The following is a 23,375-nucleotide window of genomic DNA, read 5'->3' on the forward strand; positions in this document are numbered from 1 at the left end:
AAACTATACATACAGCCATGAGCCAATCACAGCCGTTGCCCGATTTAGATCTAAATGAGGCTATGAAGAAGTATAAGGAGGAGACGATTTCCGGATCTGCTTTCTCGTTTATTTTTTTTCTTTCTGAGACATCATCATGGCAGTCCCTAAGCCCTCATCTGTCCTCCAATATCTGCTCGCAGAGAATCAATATCAACACCTTTCCCACCACGTCGCACACCAAGACATATGGATCCAACTCCAAACCCTCCAGCGACTCCTATGCATCCGACCACCGCACCCCCCTCTTCCCGAGAGTATCCAAAACGGCATTGATATCATCCTACAATACCAACAAAGTCACAAGCTTCTGACACCATCCGAAACAATCCGCCCGATCCTATCTATCCCGAATACCCCAACCTCCCTTGGTCTCTGGAAAGGCGACATCACAACCCTAACCAACGTCACCGCCATCGTAAACGCAGCCAACCCCCAGATCTTAGGCTGCTTCCAGCCTTCGCACCGCTGCATCGACAATGTCATTCATTCCGCCGCGGGCCCGCGACTCCGCGAGGCTTGCGACGCGATCATGCAGGAACAGCGCGATCCAGAGCCCGTGGGTGGTGTGAAAGTCACGCCTGGGTTCAATCTTCCGGCAGAGTATGTCCTGCATACTGTTGGGCCGCAAATGCGCGGGAAAGACGGTGAGCCGACTGCGGAGCAGAAGGAGCGGTTGGCAAGTTGTTATCGATCGTGTTTGGATGCGATGGAGGAATTGCCGCCGTTGGCGGATGGAAGGAAGGTAATCGCGTTTTGTTGCATTTCGACCGGGCTTTTTGCGTTTCCGCCGAAACTGGCTGTTGATATTGCTGTGGACACCGTGGTGGAGCGGTGTAAGGATCATCCAGAGACATCCGTGACGGATGTGATATTCGATGTGTTTGCGGAGGGGGATTGGGGATTGTATGAGAAGAAATTGAAGGGGTTGAAGTCTCTATATTCACCTGTTCAGAAACCTCTCCCACCCAGTCTGCAAGACATCCACACTCAACACCCATCCATCCTCAAAGCGCAACAATGGATCAAAGAAGCAGATACCTTGATCATCAGCGCTGGTGCAGGGCTATCTGCCGCCACGGGACTGGACTATACCTCGCCGGCCCTATTCGAGAAATACTTCCCGGCATTCCTTCCCCTCGGTTTGAACCGCTTATACGACGTCTTCGGATTCCAGGAATGGGACTCCCCGGCGCAGAAATGGGGATACTATTTCAACCATCTAAACATGGTGAAAACTTGGCCGAAGTCATCGGTGTACGCTGCGTTGCAGCGATTGACCAAGCGTTTTGAGTCACGCTATTTCATTCGCACCTCAAACGCAGACGGATTCTTCGTGGCCAACGGATTTGGCGAGGACCGGATCACCACGCCGCAGGGGCAGTATCGCTACCTGCAATGTTTCGCAAAATGTCATCGAGATGCCGTTTTCCTCTCTGAGCCGTTCCTCACGGCTGCTTTGCCCTACCTCGATCCCGGAACCCAATATCTAACAGACACGTCCAAGATACCCAGATGCAAGTACTGCGGAGGCGAACTAACCCTTTGCGTCCGTGGAGGAGACTATTTCAACCCAATCAGATTTCTTCCACAGGAGGAGCGCTATAAGGCATTTGTCGAGGATACCGCACGGTCATCGAATACGGTGATTCTCGAGTTGGGCGCAGGTATGAACACGCCTGTGGTACTGCGGTGGCATGATGAGGACCTCGTCCGCGAGTCAGAAGGGAATATCCGAATGATACGAGCTGGTATCGGGGCTGCTGGATGTGCGCCATGGGATATGGAGGAGTGGAATGTAGCTGTTGGGATTGAGGGAGGGTTGGATCATGTGTTGGATGTGTTGATAGATTCGCCAAGTTTTCAGTCATAGTGATGCCGGTCACCCTTTGGCGTATGGCGTCCTGATGCTAGAAGTGAATTCTGGTAGCTTAATAGTCTGAACATAGCTCTGGGTTTGCCATTTCACTGTCACCGTTTGAAAGGAAAGCCTTTCCCTTGTTGGATTCTCCTTATCCCTGGTATACGAGGCATCCCATCGGGGGTGGGGGAGAGTCAACGTTCGGTCGCTTGTTCGCAGCTGATTTACACTGGGACGACCTCACACCGAGAGATGGCAACATAGCCAACCAGCCAAAACTCGAAATAAATCATGAATCTTTACGGCGCTATTGAGAAAAGGCACGGCAATTGGCACATTATTGTCATTGAGAACCACCGAGACGAGCTTAGTGCGCGCGTAAAGCTAGTCCTTGCTTCTAGATAGCTAACGCATCGTCTCTGACTCGGTGCTGTGAGCCATATCCTTTGTTGGGTGCATGTGGAGCGGTTACATGCTTTCTGTTTGGTAGCCTTTGTATATCCTCTTTCCTTAATTTCTAGTTATCTGAAACCGGTGTATCGGGGCCATTATCTCGGTAATGAATTCTATGAAATGCCCGTCTGGGGTACCCTTCCTCGATAGCATGGTAAGAGAAATCGCCTCAACGGACAACCTTATTGGCGGTCTTAACCCTGTGAGGATGGAGAGGTGTTTGCGCCTAAGATTGATGAAAGTGAGGCGCATATGTCACGTCATCGAGCCTTCCATTCCATACCACATAGCATAAGCATCAATGTTCTCTCGGAGACTTTGGTAATCGTCATGGAGGATGGAGACCCGTGGATTGGGCCGGCGGAATTTACATTCCGTCTCGAATTTGGCAATATATGGTTGAAATGGTTGCACATAGCATAAGCCATCAAACTCCTCTCGGAGACTTTTGGTAACCATCATGGGGGCGGAGGGAAGTGTGTGACATATTGAATTTTGTATCATAACTATGGTTTGAAATGATACATACTGTCTGTAAGGAGCCTATATAAGTTGGTCTGGTCGTCGCATATAGCCTCTCACCAACGAACTAGCACTATCCTCTATCCAAAACTTGCATCAATATCTACCTTGATGTCTGCCCGCCCACGACTCCCATCTCTGTAGTCGTTTCATAATATCCTTGTTAAGTTCTCCAACATGGCCTCGACCAATACATCTCTCTCCTACGCGTTCACGCTTCGTGTGAATATCGCTGTTCCACCATATCCCATCAGTGAAACCCCGTCGGGTCTACGGGCTTACTACGATATCAAGGGCGGTAGCATCAAGGGACCGGGTCTCAACGCAACGATTCAGCGAGGCGGCGGAGACAGCCTCCTTCAGCGCACGGACGGTTGGGCGAACTTTGACATCCATTACCCTGCCAAGACAGGATGGAGAATGGCTATATGTCCGGTATATCGGAGTCATGCAGGGCACTGATGCCCTCGCCAAGGGTACGTGTACAATTCCCTGGCATGCATGGGCCACTTCTCTCGTGGTAACGGGTTTATTAACCATCTTTATGTCTCGCAATAGCGTTTTCTAATGATGCTTGGGCGAAGTCGACCGAGTTCGAGGACCAATACATGCGCGTGACGCCTAGCATCGAGACCGCCTCCGAACGCCTTTCCTGGCTTAACAAGGCCGCGTTTGTTGGAAAGGGGAAATTGGATGTCACGCCTGAGGGCACACTTGTCGTCTACGAGTGCTTCAAGGTCGACTAAGTGCGGCGATAAACGACCGTGATTTAGAACATACATGCCTATGCAAGTGAAGAGAAGCGAATATGTATGTATGTAAAACAGCAGAACAATTTTGTTCAGGCCCTGTATTGAACGAACGTCTGACGGCGGAAAGCTGTGGCGTATCTGGCATAAAGTTGAGGGAAAGTTGCAGTATCTTTGACCACTCCCGCATCCATACCCATACCCTGTATCCCTGTGTTAGAGGGCCAGGCAGTGTTAGACCTGTGAAGACGGGGACGGAGAAGTATCGCTGCAGATTGATGGTTTGGGGTCAAGACCAATTGCTCCCCCAACTAGTCCAGTTCATCTCGATGTTAGATGCTTTTGCCCGGAAGACGCACTTGAAACCTCGGGGAAGCGCACTGATTGAGTAATTGGAAACGGGGCCCTGCTGACCAAGAGACAACCGAGGGATCAGCAGCCAGACCCCAGACAATTGCTACCAGCTGTGGTCAGTGTTTCTAGCGAATGCTGATCACGGACATATCCACCGTCCAGCAAGTGGTTCCCATTACTCTAACTGGCACTGTACAATTGAAGCTATGGGATTGACCGCCACAGCTGCACAGTTTTGATCGCTGGACGTGCAAAGCATATGCGTAAAAGCCCATCGCAACTACGTAAAGCTCCTAGATTTCCAGCCAGCATGACTAGAACTTGGACTTACTCATCTGGAAGCTATTTTGACTATATTATGTTTAAAGGTGACTCGAAAATATATTCTCCTAGATCAACTTATTTCACACTGGAAGCTGTCCAACCTGACTGGCAATGCTCACGAACATTGTTTCTGTCACGGCGCTCTACTAAGATGATGGAACGTCCAACTCATGGGTTCTACCTAGGTAGCTATCGACGAGAATAATCAACATGAGGAAGGAAGAAAGGAGGTAACGCCATATTTATCAACAAAGCAATAAAGCAAACAACCACACCTCACGTGATAATCAGCCAACGTGACCAGGCCGTCACAGTTTCTCTGGTATTATTGTCTGTGTGTTCCTTCTTCGCACGGCTGTCAGCAATTTGCAAGAAGGTCCAACAGACCAAAGTGTATCCCGAAGACCCCTCCATCGCCGTCAGCCTCAAGGAACACATAGTGCATATCAAATCGCTCGGAACCAGTCACGAGACAGCAATATGGCTCCAAACGCTCATTCAAACGGATGGTGCTGGAGACTGGCCCCCGCGAGCAGTCCACGGCATGCAATGGCCTGAACCGCTGCGTCCGTACCACGAAATCTACAGTGTCATGTCTCCGAAATTGGCCAGCACTGAACACCTGACCAACGACGAGGCAAATATTTCTCGACATGAGAAATTTCGCAGTCAGATGGCAGCTCTCCTTCGAGCCCAGGTAGACCTAACAGCGGTGGAGAGTGTTCTACACGGCCCGATACCGGGCACTGGGTTTTCGCGGGAAGCCTGCAATGGCTTCTTTGCCTGCATTGCCTATTGCCGTCATGCTTTCAGGTAAGCCCTTTCTCGCTTGTCACGGATGATCCCCTTCTTATCGGTTCACCATCAGAATCAGATGGGGCACAAACCCAATCGTCAAAGTTGCGCAGCAAGATAAAGTCCTGGAATTTCCTTTGCAGCTGCAAATACCGTGGAGCTTTCTTTGCCGTCGATATGGGATTCGCTCTCCGGGAGGAAACCTCATGTCGAATCATCTCTGCGACTTCGATGTCTCCGGAGAGATGATCTATAAGGTCAGTCAAGGCATGCCTCAGATTGTTCAATCTTCTGAGTATTATTTCATGCACATATTCCTTGAGATGGAAAGGTTGGTAAGTTCGATGTCCCTATACCGAAAATAAAGGAGCCGTTCTCACCATCACTACTTAGGCTGTTCCTATCTACCTCCATGTTGCCGAGTCCATCGATCTCTTTGAAAGCGGGCACAAAACACGATGCATAGAAAAGGTGAAATGCATTCACACAGAAATACGGGATGTCTTGAAAGCATTTTACAAAACATTTGTATCATCAAAGGTGAGCGAGCGTGTCTGGATGTCTCACATACAAGGATTTCACGGATGGGCTGCTGGCACGATAGAGCATGGCATATACACCGAATACGACGGTGTACAAGGGGGCCAAACTATGCTCGTCCAGGTGATCGACGCATACCTGGGAATGGACGCTTTTCTTTCTGAGCAGGAGTTCATACGACATGTCCCATACTATTAACGGCGTTTCATCGACTCCGTTCGCTGACCGATAGCAGAAAGTCGGTGTCAACAGGGAACTTGTCTCCTCAAGCCAGGGCCGGACCTGTCTGATAACGGTGATATCACACTTCAAGTGCAGTTAACCGCCGACGCACATATTTGTTGGGACAGGCGAGGACCGTTTTCAAAGGAAGGGTGATGAAATGGGCATCCAACATGAAACTTTCGAAATGGCCAAGCGCCCCACGGCAGTGCAGCGCGTGTGCCACAGTCGTGGACAAAAAAGGACCATTTCACTGGAGTGTCTATGCTCAGGATCAGACCTGCTGCCTCTGGGGTATTACAGCAGGATTTATTTTTACCTTGGCGATCGTGTCGTATTTCTTGACCTCCCTCGGGTATTGGCGTAGAAAATTGAAAAGAGAATAACTCAGCTGGTTATGATACATGTTGAACACTGTGATCACGGCTGGCTGCTTTCCCATCGCCTGTTGCAGCCAGTCGTCCAGGCGCAGATGCTTGAATAGATGCCAGCTGTCTTGGAGAAGCTGGAGAGCCACACCGCTGGAATCATCGTCCTTGCAGAAAACCTTCCACGGGAGTTCCATGCCACCACCTGTATCGCAGGGATCGAGCGTTGATAGCAAATGTGGTGGTTGAGCGTCTTGGTCATGTTGAGTACCACGGCCTGGCGATGATGGTACGCTCTGTGGCTCGTCAGGCCAGGGAAAGACGAACTGACGGGGCCCAGGCATGGGCAGTCAGCCATAACAATTGAATTCTTGTCTCTGGACATACAAGCTAGGCTCCTCAGGCACTACCAACAGCCCTTTTAAAGATCAGCTCCCTTTGACAAGAACGCAAATAATGGGGGTCTTGCTTGGATCATCCGGCTATTCTTGGACCAGAGGGTGCTGTCTCAATTGCCCGGGAATTTGGCGTCCGCGGAAACAATATAAATTACCTCAGTTCCAGTAGCTAAAGGACCTATTGATCATAAATCGCCACAGATTGCATCTAGTTCTTTTCTGGTTCACGCCAAAATCTTTCCTAGACCAACTGCTACCCTGACGACTTGGCAAATTCACTATGTCATGTATCCAGAGACTAGACGTGTTCGATTACCTGCTTCATCATAGGTATCCATATCGATTCTAGTGGTTAATTACCTCTGGCATTAAGCGCTTGGAAAACGCCCAGTACATCATACTCATGAATTTCGAGCCGCTGCCGTCGTGGGATGGGAATGGTCGACTCAGCCTACCAATCACCGTCATTATCCTGCCACGTTTCCGTCACCACTACAGCATCCTGAGTGTTAATGATCTGATCTTTTGTCCAATTCAACAGCTTTCTGCATTGGCTCACGGCGACGGCGGAAGTCCAGTTTCCGGTGCTAGATATGCACAAGAACGAATTCTAGATGACAAAAGCCATGAGCGAAACTCTGCGAAGCCCCGAAACACTTATATGTAGGTGTGATTCCACTGCCATGATCCGGGCATTTAGTTTTCCAGGATACTGCAAAGAAGAAATTTCGGTTAGACGAGGAGTTAATGACTCTGCTTAGCCATAATAACTAGTCTTATAGCCTTAATCCTCAAACGGTTACCTTTCCATGAACTGTGAACCCCCCTTGCCAGTATCCCACGGGTGCTGTTTTCTCCAAATACCCAGTCTGACATTCACTAGTCGATTCTCTTACCTTGCCCTGAAAATGACGAGAGGCCCTTTTTACCGACCTTCGTTGCTACTCATCATCGCTGTGCTATTCAGACTTGGTAGCTCATGTTGCTTGACCAACTTAACCTCAAAGAAAAGGAGTGTAGCGTCTTTCTTTTTTGTTTTAGTTCTGCGAGAAAGAATGCTTTTGATATCTTTTGACTCTGGTCAACTTGGCAATCTTGTTTAGAACTTCATTTGATACTGACGACGGAAAGAGTCTATAAGTAATAGTCTTCCCATCTCTTCTATTCTGTTCTCATCGTGCTACTTTATTCGACAATGGGTTCAAGCATGGTCTCCGGTCTCCGTGACGGCACAATCCTCATAACTGTTCACGCCATGTCGCAGTCGTTCTCGGGGGGTCTCGTCTACGAGTACTCACAGGAAAGCAACAACTACGGGCTGGTCCAGCTCAACACCAACGGGACCGCCACCCTCCGCATCGACTACGAGAACCTCAGGATTCGGTACACCAAGCTCGAAATGAAGAAAGTCCAGACGGTGAAGCACTCCCAGACCTCCGTGAGGTCGCCTCCCTGTAAGTCTGGTCTCATCGAGAACTCGAAATCGAACTCCTTCCTCGATACCTTCGACCTCCCGTCCCGTCCACTCAAGGTCCAAGACATGATCGACCACGGCTTGGAGGGCTCCAGAACCGGCCAACTCGTGGACGTCTTCTCGATTACAACCCCCCAGACCGTGTACGACCACACCGGCAAGGAATTACCCGGGATTCGATTGAAAGTGCTTGCGAGCAGCGGTTCGAATGCCCCGGGTGAGAACACTTCCGGGAGCTCTTCTTTCTCGTCGTCTTCCCCACACAGCGCAAGGAGCAACCGTGGTGGCAGCGGCAGCGGCAGTTCCAATGGCAAGAGCAGTGCCATCTCTGTGTCTTTGTCTGTTTCGTTCGTGGGGTTGGCTACCGGTGCTACTTTGTGGCTAGTTTCTTGCTCCTGATGATTTTGTTTTTTTTTTTTTTTTTTTATATAGCAATAGTAATTCCCTACTCGATGGATCGACTGTCTGCTCACGTTATCAATCTTCTTTATAAGTGGTGCTCTTCTGTTGAGATGTAGACATAAAAATGGCAATGGTGAAAGACAAGCTGACAACAAGGAGTCATGGTGATACTGCACTGCTTCGCCCATTCCAGTGAACAAGGACAACTAGTCTGGTCACGCCTCCGCATATTCAAAGGATCCCCAAATCCCACGAGACTTTTCACTTTTCCTCAAACTGCTGCAGGTATGATTCTGCCTCTTTCGCGACACGCATCATTGTCTCCATGTGCGCCTGGCTCCGGATCTTGAAGTGAACCTTATACGGCATTGGATGCTGTACGAGGCTATCTCGGAATGCATCTAAATCCAGATGCTCTTCTTCCCCAGTCTCGGGATCAGTCGCAGGAACGATGTCAAAAGCCCACAGTAACGTTGCTGTGATATGCCACTGCATATGCTCTGCGAGATGGATACCAGGACAAAGACGACGACCCGCTCCATAAGCATAGTGGTCTATTGGGATGTCAGCTAGACCACAATCTGCATACTAAGCAGGGTCATCAAATCCTCACCTCTATTCATATACTCGGCACTTGCTGCATAAGTTGGAGCAAGTTTCGGATGATGGATAAAACGGTCAGGGTTATAACGTTCCGGATCTTTGTACCCACAACCTTCGGAGTGATGGAGAGCCCAGGCGGGTATGAGAAGCAGCGAATCTCGAGGGATGAACATGTCCTGGTACCAATTGTCTTGTCGAGCACGATGTGGAAAGACTACAGGCACCCTGCAAAAAATTAGTTTACTTGAATCAATAGATAGGGATTTTCGACTCACACAGGATGGATTCTCATGCCTTCCTTGATAATACAGTTTATATAAGGAAGCTTGCCATAATCCGACCAAAGAGGTAGTCTGGAAGAAAATTTAGCCATGGTATCATATATAAGTACTTGGTCATTAAACAGACCTATCCGCTCCGCACGTAGCATCGAGTTCAGCCTGGGCTTTTTTCTGTACATGAGGATGGCCCGCAAGGTAACGAATCGAGGTTAAAGTAGTTGCGGAGGTGGTGTCTGACCCTGCTGCAACGAGGAAACCCAAAAAATCGTTAAATTGTCGGTCTGTAAGAGGCATATCAATGGGTTGAGTTCCATCTAGCAGATTATCTGCGATGCAATCTCGCTTGTCGCCCTTTTGACGTCTTTTATCCAGGCGTCGTCGTGCGTCACCCCAGAAAGCATCGACTCTTTTCTTCAGTTGCTGGGCACGTATTCTCCACGGGCTCATCAGATCAGGCAAATATTTTAGGAAAGGGAACTGATCCACCGGCGGATATGCGCCGGGTGTGATGCCTGAGAAGAATTCATCCGACACGTCACACGCTCCAGATGCCCACCAGCTATCATAAGTCGGTGCCCTGAACCCCCAGGAAACGATACCGTTAATCGAGAAAATGGTGCGTTTGACATGCTCAAAGAATCTCTGGGGAGTGAGTCCAAGATCACGAATCAAAATCGCGGACTCAGCTTCTTGGATCTGGCGGAGCTTTCCTTCGACCTGAGATGGGGAAAGGCTCGAGGATGTCACCTTTCTCTGCATCATCCAGTGAGCATTTTTATCCCACAGGGCTAATCCACCCGAATCAATAATCGACACCACATGGTCTCTAGGTCGATCTGAGTAAATGGAACCCTTTTTCTCGAGTAGTTGGTGGATTGCCATTCGATCAAGGAGGATCACGGTTGTTCCAGAGGCCACTTTTAATGAGAAGATGCTCCCATATTTCTCTCCCCATTCAAGTAATCTAGGAACGAATACGGGTTAGTTATTGGAGTTTTCAAACCCAAGAGAAAATCGTACTTTTTGTAGAATCCTGTTAAAGGTATCTGATGAAGATTACCGAGAACAGGCACTGTTGGCGGGCCTGGAGGTAGACTTCGCTCACGAGCCCCCATTCGGAGGAGTTTGCTTGCGCCATACAAGATCAAGATAGACAACGCATATATCCACAAAGAAGCCATGTTTCACGAACATAGAGTATAGAAGTCCGGTCACAGAGCACTAGAGAGGTTGACTTGATAAAACCGAAGGAATCAATGTTGAAGACCCTGCCCACAACCATGTCTCGGCATCCTCGACAGCAGGAGATTTTCGAATCACACCACTTCTGTGGCCATCGCTCTGGGGCTGGCTGATATCTCCATCCAGGTGCTGTGGAACCTGGATGGAGTCCTTTTGGAGGGGCTGACCATGAGTAGTGGGGGATGGAGGAGTACGCAATATACGCAGTACGGAGCTGAAAATCATGCCTGTGATGATTGGCGGTCACGGTGATGGTGTGATGGAGCGGGGGAGCCCTGTACCAACCATGAGCAGAGGCTTGCAAGTTCACATCAATCATGACCCTAACAAACGAACCAGTGCGGCTGAGGGTGGGGCTCATCACACGGACCGTGCAGGCGTGAAGAGCTGCAGAATTGAAGTAACAGTATGCAGGCCGGAGATATCTATGGTACCGGGCCAAGTGGGCCGCCTAAAGGCCCGTCCACGTACTAAGAATCCACGATCGCGCATTGCTCCTGACTCTTGTTCCCAAAACCTGGATGCCAGTGGAGCTGTTCTGTCTCGGACCCCACTCAGTGCCAGCCCATCGGACCACCGTGGTGGCCCAGCTGCAAGATGGTGTATGCAGTAACTAACCCTTGGCATGGTAGCGAGTGTATGTTGGCTGCGCTTCCTCGACGAGAACAGTGACGATCCGTGAATCCCTTGGGATACGTGGTTGGATTGCACGTTATTAAAGAATCTCATAATTTTCCAGCGGTTTACCTTTTAAGAGGACAAACACACTGGTCTACCCTTCGATAGAGCGTCCCATCATGGCAGCCCTGGAGACATTCGCCGCGACTCGGTCAGAGCTTTTTGCCGAACTGCAAGAGGACCTCGAGCAAAGGGGGAACCCCTCTGTAAACATATCTCGCTTTCTCGATGTATATCCCCTTCCCCTGGCCCCCCCAACTCTCCTCCAAAACCGCTGATCTATGTACACACCACGCTGACATCCAAGCGCAGTGTCTCACGGCGACCACCGAAGGTGGCAAGCTCAACCGTGGCATCACCGTCGTCAAAGCAGACTACGTTCTTCTCCCGAACCCTCCCACCCCGCAAGAGCACGCACACCTCCGGATCCTAGGCTGGCTGGTCGAGCTCTTCCAGGCGGCCTACCTCGTGTGGGACGACATCATGGACGGCTCGGAGTACCGCCGCGGCCGGCCGTGCTGGTACAAAGGCGAAGGGGTCGGACTGACGGCGATCAACGACGCTTGCATGCTGAAGTCGTGTATCTTTATGCTATTGCGGCGACACTTCCGCGGCCATCCAGAGTACGCTGCCTTTGTGGAGCTCTTCCATGAAGCGGCGTTTAGGACGGAGCTGGGTGTTACAGATCTCACTGCTGTCGGAATATCGAGGTTCCTTACCGAACAATACCAACTGATGCCTGATTGATGCCTCACTGATATCATATGGCGCAAGCAGCTTATTCATTCCTTTGCCCTTATTGCTATTAAAACCGCACATTCGCTTAGGATACTCTGTTAGGTAGCTACGGTCTTATATAGGATCCTAGATAGCTTCATTTGCACAAATCAGAGACCTCAACCATATACGCTCGATACGTACTTTCGACCCTGACTAAGCCGCAACTCCAACAGTTATGAGCCCGGGTTGCCTCGAAGAAAGTCGTTAGAAAGCATATAAAACAGCTATAGGAAGTCGCCTACGCATATCGACGCCTCCTGCGACTGCTGTACCGCTACCCCTGAACACATTCGGAATTCGCCTATTGAACTACACAACGCTGCGTGTTGTTCGAACACCTGGATAGCAAACCGCTTCATTGCTACCCGTTCGCTGCGAAGCTCTTAGCTTATAGAGCTTCATCCTGCTCCAAATACGCCTCAGGGAACGCATCAGTCAGAAGGAATACATCAGCATTTGCCTACGCTTCCACAATGTCCGAATACGCCAAGGTCTCAATCGTGTTGGCTAAGCCAGGCGATTGGTGGTTCTGGATAAAGCAGGTGGAAGATATAGCTACTGCCCGAGATATCTGGAAGTATGTGAATCCAGATGGAGACACACATGAGCCTCAGCCTCCTGTTCCACCTAAACCCCAAGACCTGGGAGCTGAAAATCTTCGTCAGCTTCATGATCAAGGCATAATGGAACTCTGGAGAGAATACCAGCGCCAGTACGACTTTGACCTCCGACGCCATGATAAAGGCCGCAAGGACTTCTTAGCCCTTCGCACCGCTATTCTTGAATCTATCCCTAGCAACCACAGATTGGGACTTGATTCAAATCTGTCTATCCGAGAGATCATTAGGACACTACGTTCCAGTTTCCAGCAGTCTGTTCAATCCCGATTCCTGGAGCTAAACCAGAAGTATGAGCTTCTCAGAACACCGAACAAGAATAAGTCAGTTGAAAAGTGGTTTCAAGAATGGAGGGACTTCCTTACTGATGCAAGGAATTGTCCTAATTACTCTGTTAACAAAATGCAAGCCTTGATCCACTTCCATGGTGCCATTCAACCAATCATGCCCATGTTCGCCGCTATTAGGAGTGCTGCAACTATCAACTGCTCCGAGGATCAGATTAGGCCTGGACATTGTCCTTGGGTATACCCATTTGGGTATACCCTTGGGTAGACCCAAGTGGTTCTTGGGTATGAATCTCTTACCCAAGTGTTGGGTATGGGTATAAGGTCTGTACCCAAGACCCATCTGGGTATACCCAAGAATTTACCCAAATACCCAACTTTTTACTAATTATAGTAATCCCGTGACTTGCATAATTTATGCAATGGTAGTGGTTTTTTAAGTAATTAAACTAGTAATCTAATAACCAGTAGTCCTGAATATTACCAATGCTCAGGTGAATTCATATTCATAAGTTCATGATAAATATTTCCTTCGATAGACTGATTTCTGAAGAAAGTTCATATTCATTACTGGAAAAATGTCATAAATAAAGCAGTACTATATCAATTCAAAGTCGTCGAATCTCTTTGGTCTCTTTTGAGACCTACGAGGCCTTGCAAGCACCTGCGGGAGAAGTGATTCATCTTCACTTGCACAATCTTCAGATAGAACACTACTCTGTCTCTTTGAAGCAGTGCTATCCTCTCCAAGCAGCACTGTGGGCTGACTCTCATCATCTATCTCATCTTCCTCATCATCACTAATAAGATCAGCAGAATCAATACTAGACTGTTGAACTTTAGCTTCCTCCTGTAGTGCAGCAATCCCATCTGTTTTTGCATAATCTCGTATAAATGCCAGCTCCTTCTCTTCAATATCAAACTTTGTAGCACACATGAATAATATCAGATCTTTGATTGTTGTTGCTTTTAAAGATCCTCGCCGGTAGTGGCAAATATCACGAGTAGAATTGAATAATCGTTCAACACCTGCACCACTTGCTGGGACTGAAAAGATATCTCGGGCAAGAGCTGCTAGAGTTGGGTACTCAGCCTCATGATGCTTCCAGAACTGCCGAGGGCAGGTTCCATTAGGTAGTGTTGCTAAAGAAAATTAGATCAAGATCAGATAAATAGGATTCGATTCAAGACCTACCACTATCACAGTACCGATCAATTTCACCTTGGACGGTAGGTGCTGGCATCTCTGTTTGGTTTTCAGAAAGTAGTAAGGAAAGCATATTGGAATGGGTTGATTTCTGAATTTGCAATGGAGGTTGTTGAGTCTCAGAGAGCCGGTAGGGTTTGATCCAATCATTAAGACTCTCACGATAGAGGGCTGCATAGTCGATTTTCTGATCCTTCCAATCCTTTGTTTGGAAATATTGGAGCTTATTCTGAGGTGAAAGAATAGTCCCAATTGCATAAAGCTCACCAAGCTCCTTGTTGCATGTTAGGGCGTAGTATTCACGCAGTTTATCCATAGATGAATTCAGTGCTGCAAGCATCTTTTGCTTCCATCCAATTTTCTTTCGCTGTAGCTTTCGGATTGAAGATTCAATATGGCCAAAAAGCTTGTTGTAAACACTAAAGACTATATAAATAGTCACATCCTTGGACACTGAGATGGCCTCAGTAAATTGGAAGAATGGTTGGAGAATTGTGATCAAGTAATCCACCTGTCGCCATTCATCTGAAGATAACTTCAGATGATTATAGGAATTCTGTGTGCAGAAGCGATCAAAATATATTTGTAGTCGTTTAGCACGGCGCAGCATAAGATATGTTGAATTCCAACGCGTTCGAACATCTTGGATTGGGACTAAACGAGGGGGCCGGGGCTGACTGGGTTGAGCAGGCTGGTCAGGTTGGAGATCTTTAAATATCTCTCGGCGCTGTGGGCTTGCATTAATAAAAACAGCAAGAGTTCGGACCTATTAAAGAGTGATCAGGTTAGCAGATATTAGTGAAAGGCTACAGAAAACCTACCTTTTGCAAGGTAGTGGCAATATCACCACTCTTTTTAGCAGTCTTTTGAGCAGATTTATCAAGATCATCAGACCAAACTGTCTCAATAGCCTCATTCTTTGGATCTGCCTTCATCTGACCAAGTAGCTGCTTTAGGGCAAGCTGCATCACATGTGCAAGGCAGGGAGTTCGAATGATGAATGAGCCATGTATATCATATAGGCTCTCAACCAATGTGCTGTTATTAGATGCATTGTCTGTTGTAATAGCAAGAATGCGGTCTTCAATATCATACTTTTGGAGTATATCCCAAAGGACACCACCTAAGTTGAGACCAGTATGTTGGCCAGACAGTGGTTCAAAACCAAGTAATACCTCCCGATACTCCCAGTTTGAATCAATAAAATAGCCTGTAATTGCCATAAATGCCTGACAAAATGGGGATGTCCAGCAGTCCAGGCTAATTGATAGCTTAGCCTGTGGAGGTAAGCTTTGAAGCATGCTTTTCTGCCGATTGTGAGAGATCATCTGAAGTCGACGCTGTATTGTTTTGCGAGAAACAGGTTCTGCTGATTGGGCTAGCTGGATTAGGTCATGGAAGGCAGGGTGTTCAACAATTGCAAATGGGAGCCGTAGGGTGGTAATTGTAGTCACTAGCTGCTGGAGCCATCGATCATGAGAAAAGGGTTCAGAAGATGGGCGACGGGCCTATAAAGTAGGATGGATCAGTAACTATATATCTTTAATATAGGATAGATAGAAGAAATACTGCATTCTGTAGTAGCTGCTGAATATTTGGCCGCTTCCCATGAAGCTGTGCCTTTTTGCATGAAGCTTGGTGCTTTTTGATGGTGCTCGTGCCCGTTGATCGATAGTTTGGATGATTCAGGGTATTCCCACAGGAATTACACATAACCTTGGGCTCACCTGTCTGGTAATGGGCCACATGGCTAAAATCAGACCAAAGCTCTGTGTTTAGCTTCTTTCCATCCCATTTAATCTGTCGTTGTATATCCTCAGTTGATGTAATGGGCCGAAGCCTTGCTATCTAATATATAGATATGTACAAAAGAACTCGTTGGGGAAAGGAAAGAAAGAAAGACACGCTGGCGGTGGATTTATATACTCGTGATCAGGTGATCGTAGATCACCTGACTTCGGCACGCTCTTGTGAATAGCTTCAATCGAGAACCATTTATGGTTCGAGGTGCCTTTCGGGCCTAGCCCGTTACATTACCCCCCTCCTCGTCGCCTCCGCGATCGCCCCCCGGCGTGGGGTGGCTCATTTGGTATACTCAAGGCCGATTGGATAACAATCCCATTCATCGTTTTGTAGGTTTCCCAGTCATCCAATGCTATGGTATCCTCCATGTTCCTTGCATCGTTCCATTCCGGTTCCTGCCAGCCAATGTATTTGACTAAAAACTCATGTCTTTCGCCTCGTCCCCACCGTCGAAAACGTTCATCTAGTATTCGTTCGACCATATATTCTTCATTCCCATTGATCATTTCTGCAGGAGGTTGGTAGTCATCTTTCCGTTGGCTAGGGAAGGGATCCATTGCCGCTGGGCGGAGGAGCGCTGTATGAAACACGTTGTGGATTGTGCCTGGTGTGTTGAGGCGGTAGGCGTGGGATCCAATCTTTTCCAACACAGTAAATTTTGCCTGCCTGCTTCCCAGTTTCTTGCTAGGGCGTTCTGTTTGTATATTGCGCAGGTCAAGCCAGACTTTCTGCCCAACCTGGTATTCAGGGGCGACATCTCTTCGACGATTGGCATAGTCTTCTTGTTTCTGTTGGGCAACAGCAAGTTCTGTTGTGGCAATGTCAAGAGCTCCCCTTAGCTTAGCTGCAATTCGTTCACCTCGTTCACGCATGGTGCCCAGGTCTGGTGCTGAAAGGTTGATTTCAACATCCTCTTCTAACTGAAAGGGATCGACGTGATAGCCGTGGTCAAGGAAGAATGGACTGACACCTGTGGAGGCAGCATCCCGGCTGCATATTGCAAGCTGTGCCATTGGTAGCAATGACGCCCAGTTTGATTGTGTGTGGTCACAGAATGAGCGCAAGAATAGTTCAAGAGTAGCATTCATTCGCTCAGTTTGGCCGTCGGTTTCAGCGTGGTAGGCAGTTGATAATTGTCGTTTGATCCCCAGTAGCTCGCAAAAACGCTTCCACATCTCATTGGTGAATTGTCTTCCTCTGTCTGATACAATACTGGCTGGAATGCCATGATAGCCAATGAAACTCTGAATAAGCTTCTGTGCTACTGTGTAGGTGTCGATCTTCTCACAGGGTATGGGGATGACACCTTTTCCAAGGCGATCGACAATAACCATGATGTTTTCATAACCATTCGAAGTTGGTAACTTCTCGATGAAGTCAATTGCAATATATCTCCATTTTCGGTCTGGAATTGGTAGAGGCTTCAGTAGGCCTTGTCGGCGGTCTCTCCATACATTGTTGGCACTGCATTTGTCACAGTTCCGTACAAATCGTCTGACATCCTCAGAGATTGCAGGCCAGTAGACCCTTCGTGCCAGGATAGCATACATTGCGCTCCTCCCTGGATGGCCTGTAAGTACCGAGTCATGTGTTTCTTGTAGCAACCTTGTCCTCAGAGATTCAATGTCAGGGACCCATCGCCGGCCTCGGTAGCACAAGCGGTTGTTCGGTTCAATTGAGCATTCTGAGATTGAGGCTTTGATCCCCAGTTCACGTGGGAATTGAGGTGCTCCTACTTGCACTGCTTCTCGTATACGACCATACTTTTCATCTAGTGGCTCTACCCGAGCCCAATGTTCATCAAGAGTCATATCCAGTAGCTCTTCCAACGACGGTCGCTCACTATTGAGATTGGTGGGTTCATTCGCCTGTTCATATCCTTGAGGTGCGCTTGGCTCACTGTTACAGGGCTCCGTGCCAACTGGTGCTAGAAGGATCCGGGACACATTGATGGGATGGGGTTCTTCAACTAGTCCTCTTTTGCTGCTTCCTTCAACTGGTCCATCCTTGAGGATCTCAGGATCGAATAGTCGTTGTTCGCGATGCTTTAGCCGTTCATCACCCAATACAGGAACATCCTGCTCTCGTCGAGACAGTGCATCAGGGCGCCCTGCAAGCTTCCCTGGTCGGTAATGAAGTGTGAAGTCGTATCGGCTCAATAGATCTGCCCATCTCATCTGTCTCTCATTCAGTCGTCTCATGGTGGTAAAATAACGGAGATTACGATGGTCTGTCAGTATCTGGAAATTTACCACTGATATGAGCTCTGATTCCCACTCTTTCAATGCATTGATGATCGCCAAAAGTTCCTTGTCGTGAATCTGGTAGTTGCACTCTGCAGGAGTGTTTTTCTTGGAAAAGTACGCGCAAGGTCGTAATACACCATCATCATCATACTGTGAAAGTACGCCACCAGTGGCCCACCCTGATGAGTCAGTCTCGACGACAGTCTCGCGGTCTGGATCAAATTGCATGAGGATTGGTGCCGTTGTAAACATCCTTTTTAACTGTTGGAAGCTTTCCTCGCATTTATCATCCCACACAAAGGGTTTATCTTTTTGAGTCAACGCTGTTAGTGGAGTTGTAAGTTCAGAATAGTTTCGGATGAAACGTCTGTAGAAGTTCGCGAATCCCAAAAATGACCTGACACCTTTCACAGTGGTAGGGGCAGCCCAGTTCATGATTGCTTCAACCTTTGTTGGATCCATGCTGACACCTTTTCCTGCCTCAATAATGAATCCTAAATATTTTGTCGACTTCACTTCAAATTCGCATTTATCAATATCAATCTGTAAGCCGGCCTCTTGGAGACGGCCTAATACTTTGCAGACATGCCCTTGATGCTCTGACAATGTCCCATCCGTAAATATCAAGATGTCGTCGAGGTAAGCAGAAGCGAATTCATCTAGGAAATCTCGTAGGACCCAATTGACATAGCGTTGGAAGGTGCTCGGTGCATTGGCTAGTCCAAATGGTGTTACAAGCCATTCAAACAGCCCAAATCGAGTTCGGAATGCAGTCAACCATTCATCGCCGGCAGCGACACGAATCTTGTGAAAAGCAGCAATAACATCCAACTTGGTGAACCATTTTGCTTTCCCAATTCTTTCCAATGTTTCATTGATTAGTGGTAGGGGGTAGCGGTCCTTCTTTGTAATGGCGTTCAGTGCTCGGTAGTCGACACAAAATCGCAAGCCTCCACCAGGTTTCTTGACAAGCAATACAGGTGCTGCAGCAGGCGAATTGCTAACACGTATGAAGTTCTTTTCCAACAACTCTGTCAATGTCTTCCGTAGCACAAGCAGTTCGTCCCTTGACATATTATAAAGGGGGCCCCATGGAGGTTCAAGGGTCGTTCCATCGGCATTCTTATTGAGTTCAATCTTATGGTCGATATTTGGCCCTCGATGTGGTGGTTGCTTGTCAGCTTCCTTCCGGTCAAATACTGATAGGAATTTATGGTAATGAGGTGGTAGTTTGGTGCGGGGGTCTGTCGGCAATTTGGGTCGTAATGCTTTCTCAATGTCCTTTAAACTTGCGGCGAAAATCTGTACGCTGCTGTCCTTTTTCTTTTGTCGGTTCCATAGTGCAAAAGCGTTCGCCCCGATGGGCTGGATATCCATTCGTGGTTGATCTTCCATGCTGCTAACAACAATGCCATTTGTGAAGCGCAATTTCGGGCCGTTCGGGTCGATAAACACTTGTTGGTCGTCTATCCATGCGAGGCCTAAAATCATGTCGAGTCCCCTACCCAGTTTAGGAACAACATACAGCCATGCAGTGTTTTGGTGGTTTCCCCCCACGTTCAATGAGATTTTCGCTACCTCCCTTATACAGTCATCTGTTGGGCCCTTGTAGTCGTCGATAGTTCGTGGTTTGATGGTTACACGCTCCAGTTGATGTTTTCGGGTAAAATTCTCAGAAACCATACCATATGTAGTACAACCGGTGTCCACTAAAGTTCTGCTGACCTGTTCTCCATTGACTAATGCGGATACTCTGAATTCAGGTCTGTCAAACTTGACTCTTTTTCGGAAGTCGTTCCACTCCTTCTGAAGGTCTATCTGAGCTGCTGGGGCCGGTCGCCACGTAGGTAGATCCATCAACTGCTGGTGGTGCTCCTGCAAGAGACTTTTTGCAGGAGCTATTCTTTTCCCAGCTTGGGTTGTTCCCTCAACTGCTCTTCTTCATCTTCGAGTTCCGGCCCATGAATGTGTGAGCGAGCAATGCGGGTACTGTTCCTAGGACTGTCGTAGGGGCAATGGGAGATAAAATGCGTGGAGTCACCACAACGAAGGCAACGTCGTTCTTGTCTGCGGCGTTCCATTTCTTCTCGTGATACATGCTTAGCCACGCGTCGAGGTTGGCTGCGTGCAGAAGTTGTTGTTGTGGGTTCCCAGTCCATATCTTGGGGTGGAGAGGAAGCACGGGTGGTATTCACAGGGTGAGCTGGAGAAGTTGAGGTGGTATGCTTATTGTTCCGTGAGTACCGCAGTTGGTTCTTCTCCATCCGGTCCGCAATCTGCTGTAGCTGGCGGCAATAGTCTTCAAATCCATTTTTCTTTTCAACAGTTTCAAGGCGTGTGTTCATCTCACGGTTTAATGCATTGTCTAGGTAGGACCTTTTTGTGTTTTCAGGCCAGTTATGGCCATCAGCTTCCATGAGTAGTCGGTTGAACTCAGTGAGAAAGACTGTGAAGGGCTTGTTGTTCTGTTTCAAGCTTGCAAGGTCTCGTACAGCCTTCTCCTCCAGATTCCGGTCCAGAAAGATGAAGTCCATTTGATCAAGCATTCCGTCCAGCTGGCTCTCAGTAGCTCCTTTCTTAGCAAACCGCTCCATCCAGGGCAGCACCTGCATAGCAGCCCCATCTGTTAGACGGCCAAAAGCATACCACATACGATCATAGGCATTGCCCAAGGCTTCTTTATCGACCTCAAGTTTAGCGCGCAGCTTGCTTCGAAACGGACGGTAGAGACTTCGGTTTCGACCATCAAAGACTTCTGGGTCTGTCAGCTTGGGTCGAGGTCTCCTAACAGGGTCTGCCATTGGTTGGGGGGCTATCTCTTCAATAGTCGGTTGTGGCAAGGGCTCTCTGGGTGGGCTCGTCAACTCTTCTTTGAGACGACGAAGATCTTCAATCCGCCGTTCTTCCATTTGTTGCAGTTGTCGTTGAAGTCCTGCAATAACTGCGACAAGATCTTGTGGGACAGGAGTGGTGGTCCCTGCTGAGTGTATATTGTCTCCCATGTTGCCGTCGGTTTGGTCGTTTGACTCGTGGTCGCTGATTTCCGCTGAAAATGTGGTCATATGACTGACTTGACTATTGATTTGTTTGTAAATAGCTCAACTATCCGTGAATTTCGATGTCTGATATCCGATGTCTGATATCCGATGTCCAATGTATCCAGTTATCCGGTATGTCCAATCGTTCAATGTGTCCAGTGTGTCCAGTGTGTCCAGTGTGTCCAGTGTGTCCAGTGTGTCCAGTGTGTCCAGTGTGTCCAGTGTGTCCAGTGTGTCCAGTGTGTCCAGTGTACGATCCGTTGCGCGTTCAATCCGATGCGTAATCCGTTGTTCAATAAATAAGTAGATAGATGAGGGCGAACGAGTTCTAATGTAATGGGCCGAAGCCTTGCTATCTAATATATAGATATGTACAAAAGAACTCGTTGGGGAAAGGAAAGAAAGAAAGAAAGAAAGAAAGAAAGACACGCTGGCGGTGGATTTATATACTCGTGATCAGGTGATCTACGATCACCTGACTTCGGCACGCTCTTGTGAATAGCTTCAATCGAGAACCATTTATGGTTCGAGGTGCCTTTCGGGCCTAGCCCGTTACACGTAGCTATGCGGAGAGATCAGATGGGGGCGAGAATGTCTCTGATTCCACAAATGAAGCTATCTGCCGGAGCTATCTAACGTAATCGGACACCGAGCTGCGCGGTCGGAAGCCGCTTCTCCTGAATATGATCCCATATAACTACTACTTTTCTACTGCCATATTCATCATGACTGAAATACCGAAGGAAAAACGTCTAGAATTGGCCTTTGAGGCTTTTCATAAAGGCCAATTTCCATCAATAACAGCCTGTGCAAAAGCCTTTGATGTGCCTCCAAGGACCCTCATGACTCGCCTCGATGGGACTGTCTCTCGCCAACATACAATTGCAAATTGTCGCAAGCTATCAAATACTGAAGAAGAGTCCCTTAAAAACTGGATTCTAGACATGGATAAACGTGGTCTACCCCTTCAAGTATCAAATGTACGCCATCTTGCTCAGCTTTTATTATCCGCGCGGTCTAAGCCATCAAAAGACATCTCTATCAGCGAGAAATGGGTCTCCCGATTTATTTAACGCCATCCTGAGCTCAAATCCAAATATACCCGCCAATGTGACTATCAGCGTGCCAAATGTGAAGATCCGGAGCTTATAAAAGGCTGGTTTAATCGTGTTCAAGAGACTATCCTGAGATACGGCATTGCAGAGCAGGATATATACAATATGGATGAAACTGGCTTTCAAATGGGTGTGGCATCAACTGCAAAGGTTATTTGTGGATCAGAGACAAGAGATAGTCATGCCAAATCTATCCAGCCTGGAAATCGCGAGTGGATTACCATAATAATTGCCATAAATGCCTCTGGACATGCTCTACCTCCGCAAATCATTATGGCTGGGAAAAAGCATCAATCTCAGTGGTATTCAGCTATTCCAAAGGAATATAGAATCAGCTTGAGCGATAATGGCTGGACTATTGATATTCTGGGGTTTGAATGGCTTCAGGAGATGTTTGAGAAGCATACTGCTTCTCAGACAGCTGGCAGATATCGTCTTTTAATTCTTGACGGCCATAGCAGCCATGCCACTGCTAGTTTTGATTAATTCTGCACTGAGAGAAGGATTATTCCATTATATATGCATTAGTTTATGTTGAGCTAGTGCGAGTATCTATATCGCAGTCTTTTCTGTACGGGTGGAAAAGACGTTACCATATCGCAAACGCAAGACCTGCCGACATCCCAAACAAACCATGTCAATTCATAATACCACAGTAAGTTCTACCCTGATACATTACAGTGCTACAAGATTCCATAAATTCAGAAAGGCGTCATTCGCAGTATGGACAAATCGTTAGGGTATGAGTGAGCATCTTTGGGATACAATCTTTCTCCTACCAGAGAGCTCCAGTTGCAAATGTGTACAGATGAAAGAGATGGCTAATAATGGGATTTATCGGGATGAACAGCGCATCTGTACCTATTGACTCTGATCATATGCGAAACGCTATCGACATCTTGTTACCAGCAGTACTTTACTTTACCGTATCATAAAAAAAAAATTGGCTCACTTTACAAACGTCGATTCGAGGAATT

The 23,375-nt window shown here is 47.9% G+C and overlaps 6 protein-coding genes across 6 annotated transcripts; 4 read left to right on the forward strand and 2 right to left on the reverse strand.

Moving 5' to 3' along the window:
- Positions 1–136: 136 nt before the first annotated feature.
- Positions 137–1,912, forward strand: ACHE_41027S (uncharacterized protein; the record flags this gene model as incomplete). The annotated part of the gene is made up of 1 exon (XM_043279291.1): positions 137–1,912. The coding sequence occupies one exon, from the start codon at positions 137–139 to the stop codon at positions 1,910–1,912; it is 1,776 nt and encodes a 591-aa protein (XP_043136985.1).
- Positions 1,913–3,323: 1,411 nt separating this feature from the next.
- Positions 3,324–3,621, forward strand: ACHE_41028S (uncharacterized protein; the record flags this gene model as incomplete). Its single annotated transcript, XM_043279292.1, has 2 exons — positions 3,324–3,351; positions 3,434–3,621. 2 exons carry the CDS (start codon positions 3,324–3,326, stop codon positions 3,619–3,621), a joined length of 216 nt encoding a protein of 71 aa, XP_043136986.1.
- A 4,199-nt stretch (positions 3,622–7,820) lies between these two features.
- Positions 7,821–8,610, forward strand: ACHE_41029S (uncharacterized protein; the record flags this gene model as incomplete). The annotated part of the gene is made up of 2 exons (XM_043279293.1): positions 7,821–8,466; positions 8,594–8,610. The coding sequence occupies 2 exons, from the start codon at positions 7,821–7,823 to the stop codon at positions 8,608–8,610; spliced, it is 663 nt and encodes a 220-aa protein (XP_043136987.1).
- Positions 8,611–8,762: 152 nt separating this feature from the next.
- Positions 8,763–10,566, reverse strand: ACHE_41030A (cytochrome P450; the record flags this gene model as incomplete). The annotated part of the gene is made up of 5 exons (XM_043279294.1): positions 8,763–9,055; positions 9,115–9,329; positions 9,380–9,457; positions 9,513–10,349; positions 10,406–10,566. 5 exons carry the CDS (start codon positions 10,564–10,566, stop codon positions 8,763–8,765), a joined length of 1,584 nt encoding a protein of 527 aa, XP_043136988.1.
- Positions 10,567–11,424: 858 nt separating this feature from the next.
- Positions 11,425–12,052, forward strand: ERG20_3 (farnesyl pyrophosphate synthetase; the record flags this gene model as incomplete). Its single annotated transcript, XM_043279295.1, has 2 exons — positions 11,425–11,535; positions 11,618–12,052. 2 exons carry the CDS (start codon positions 11,425–11,427, stop codon positions 12,050–12,052), a joined length of 546 nt encoding a protein of 181 aa, XP_043136989.1.
- Positions 12,053–16,229: 4,177 nt separating this feature from the next.
- Positions 16,230–20,102, reverse strand: ACHE_41032A (uncharacterized protein; the record flags this gene model as incomplete). The annotated part of the gene is made up of 1 exon (XM_043279296.1): positions 16,230–20,102. The coding sequence occupies one exon, from the start codon at positions 20,100–20,102 to the stop codon at positions 16,230–16,232; it is 3,873 nt and encodes a 1,290-aa protein (XP_043136990.1).
- Positions 20,103–23,375: the final 3,273 nt, after the last annotated feature.

This window comes from Aspergillus chevalieri, chromosome 4, assembly GCF_016861735.1.
Source record: "Aspergillus chevalieri M1 DNA, chromosome 4, nearly complete sequence".
NCBI classification, from domain to species: domain Eukaryota; kingdom Fungi; phylum Ascomycota; class Eurotiomycetes; order Eurotiales; family Aspergillaceae; genus Aspergillus; species Aspergillus chevalieri.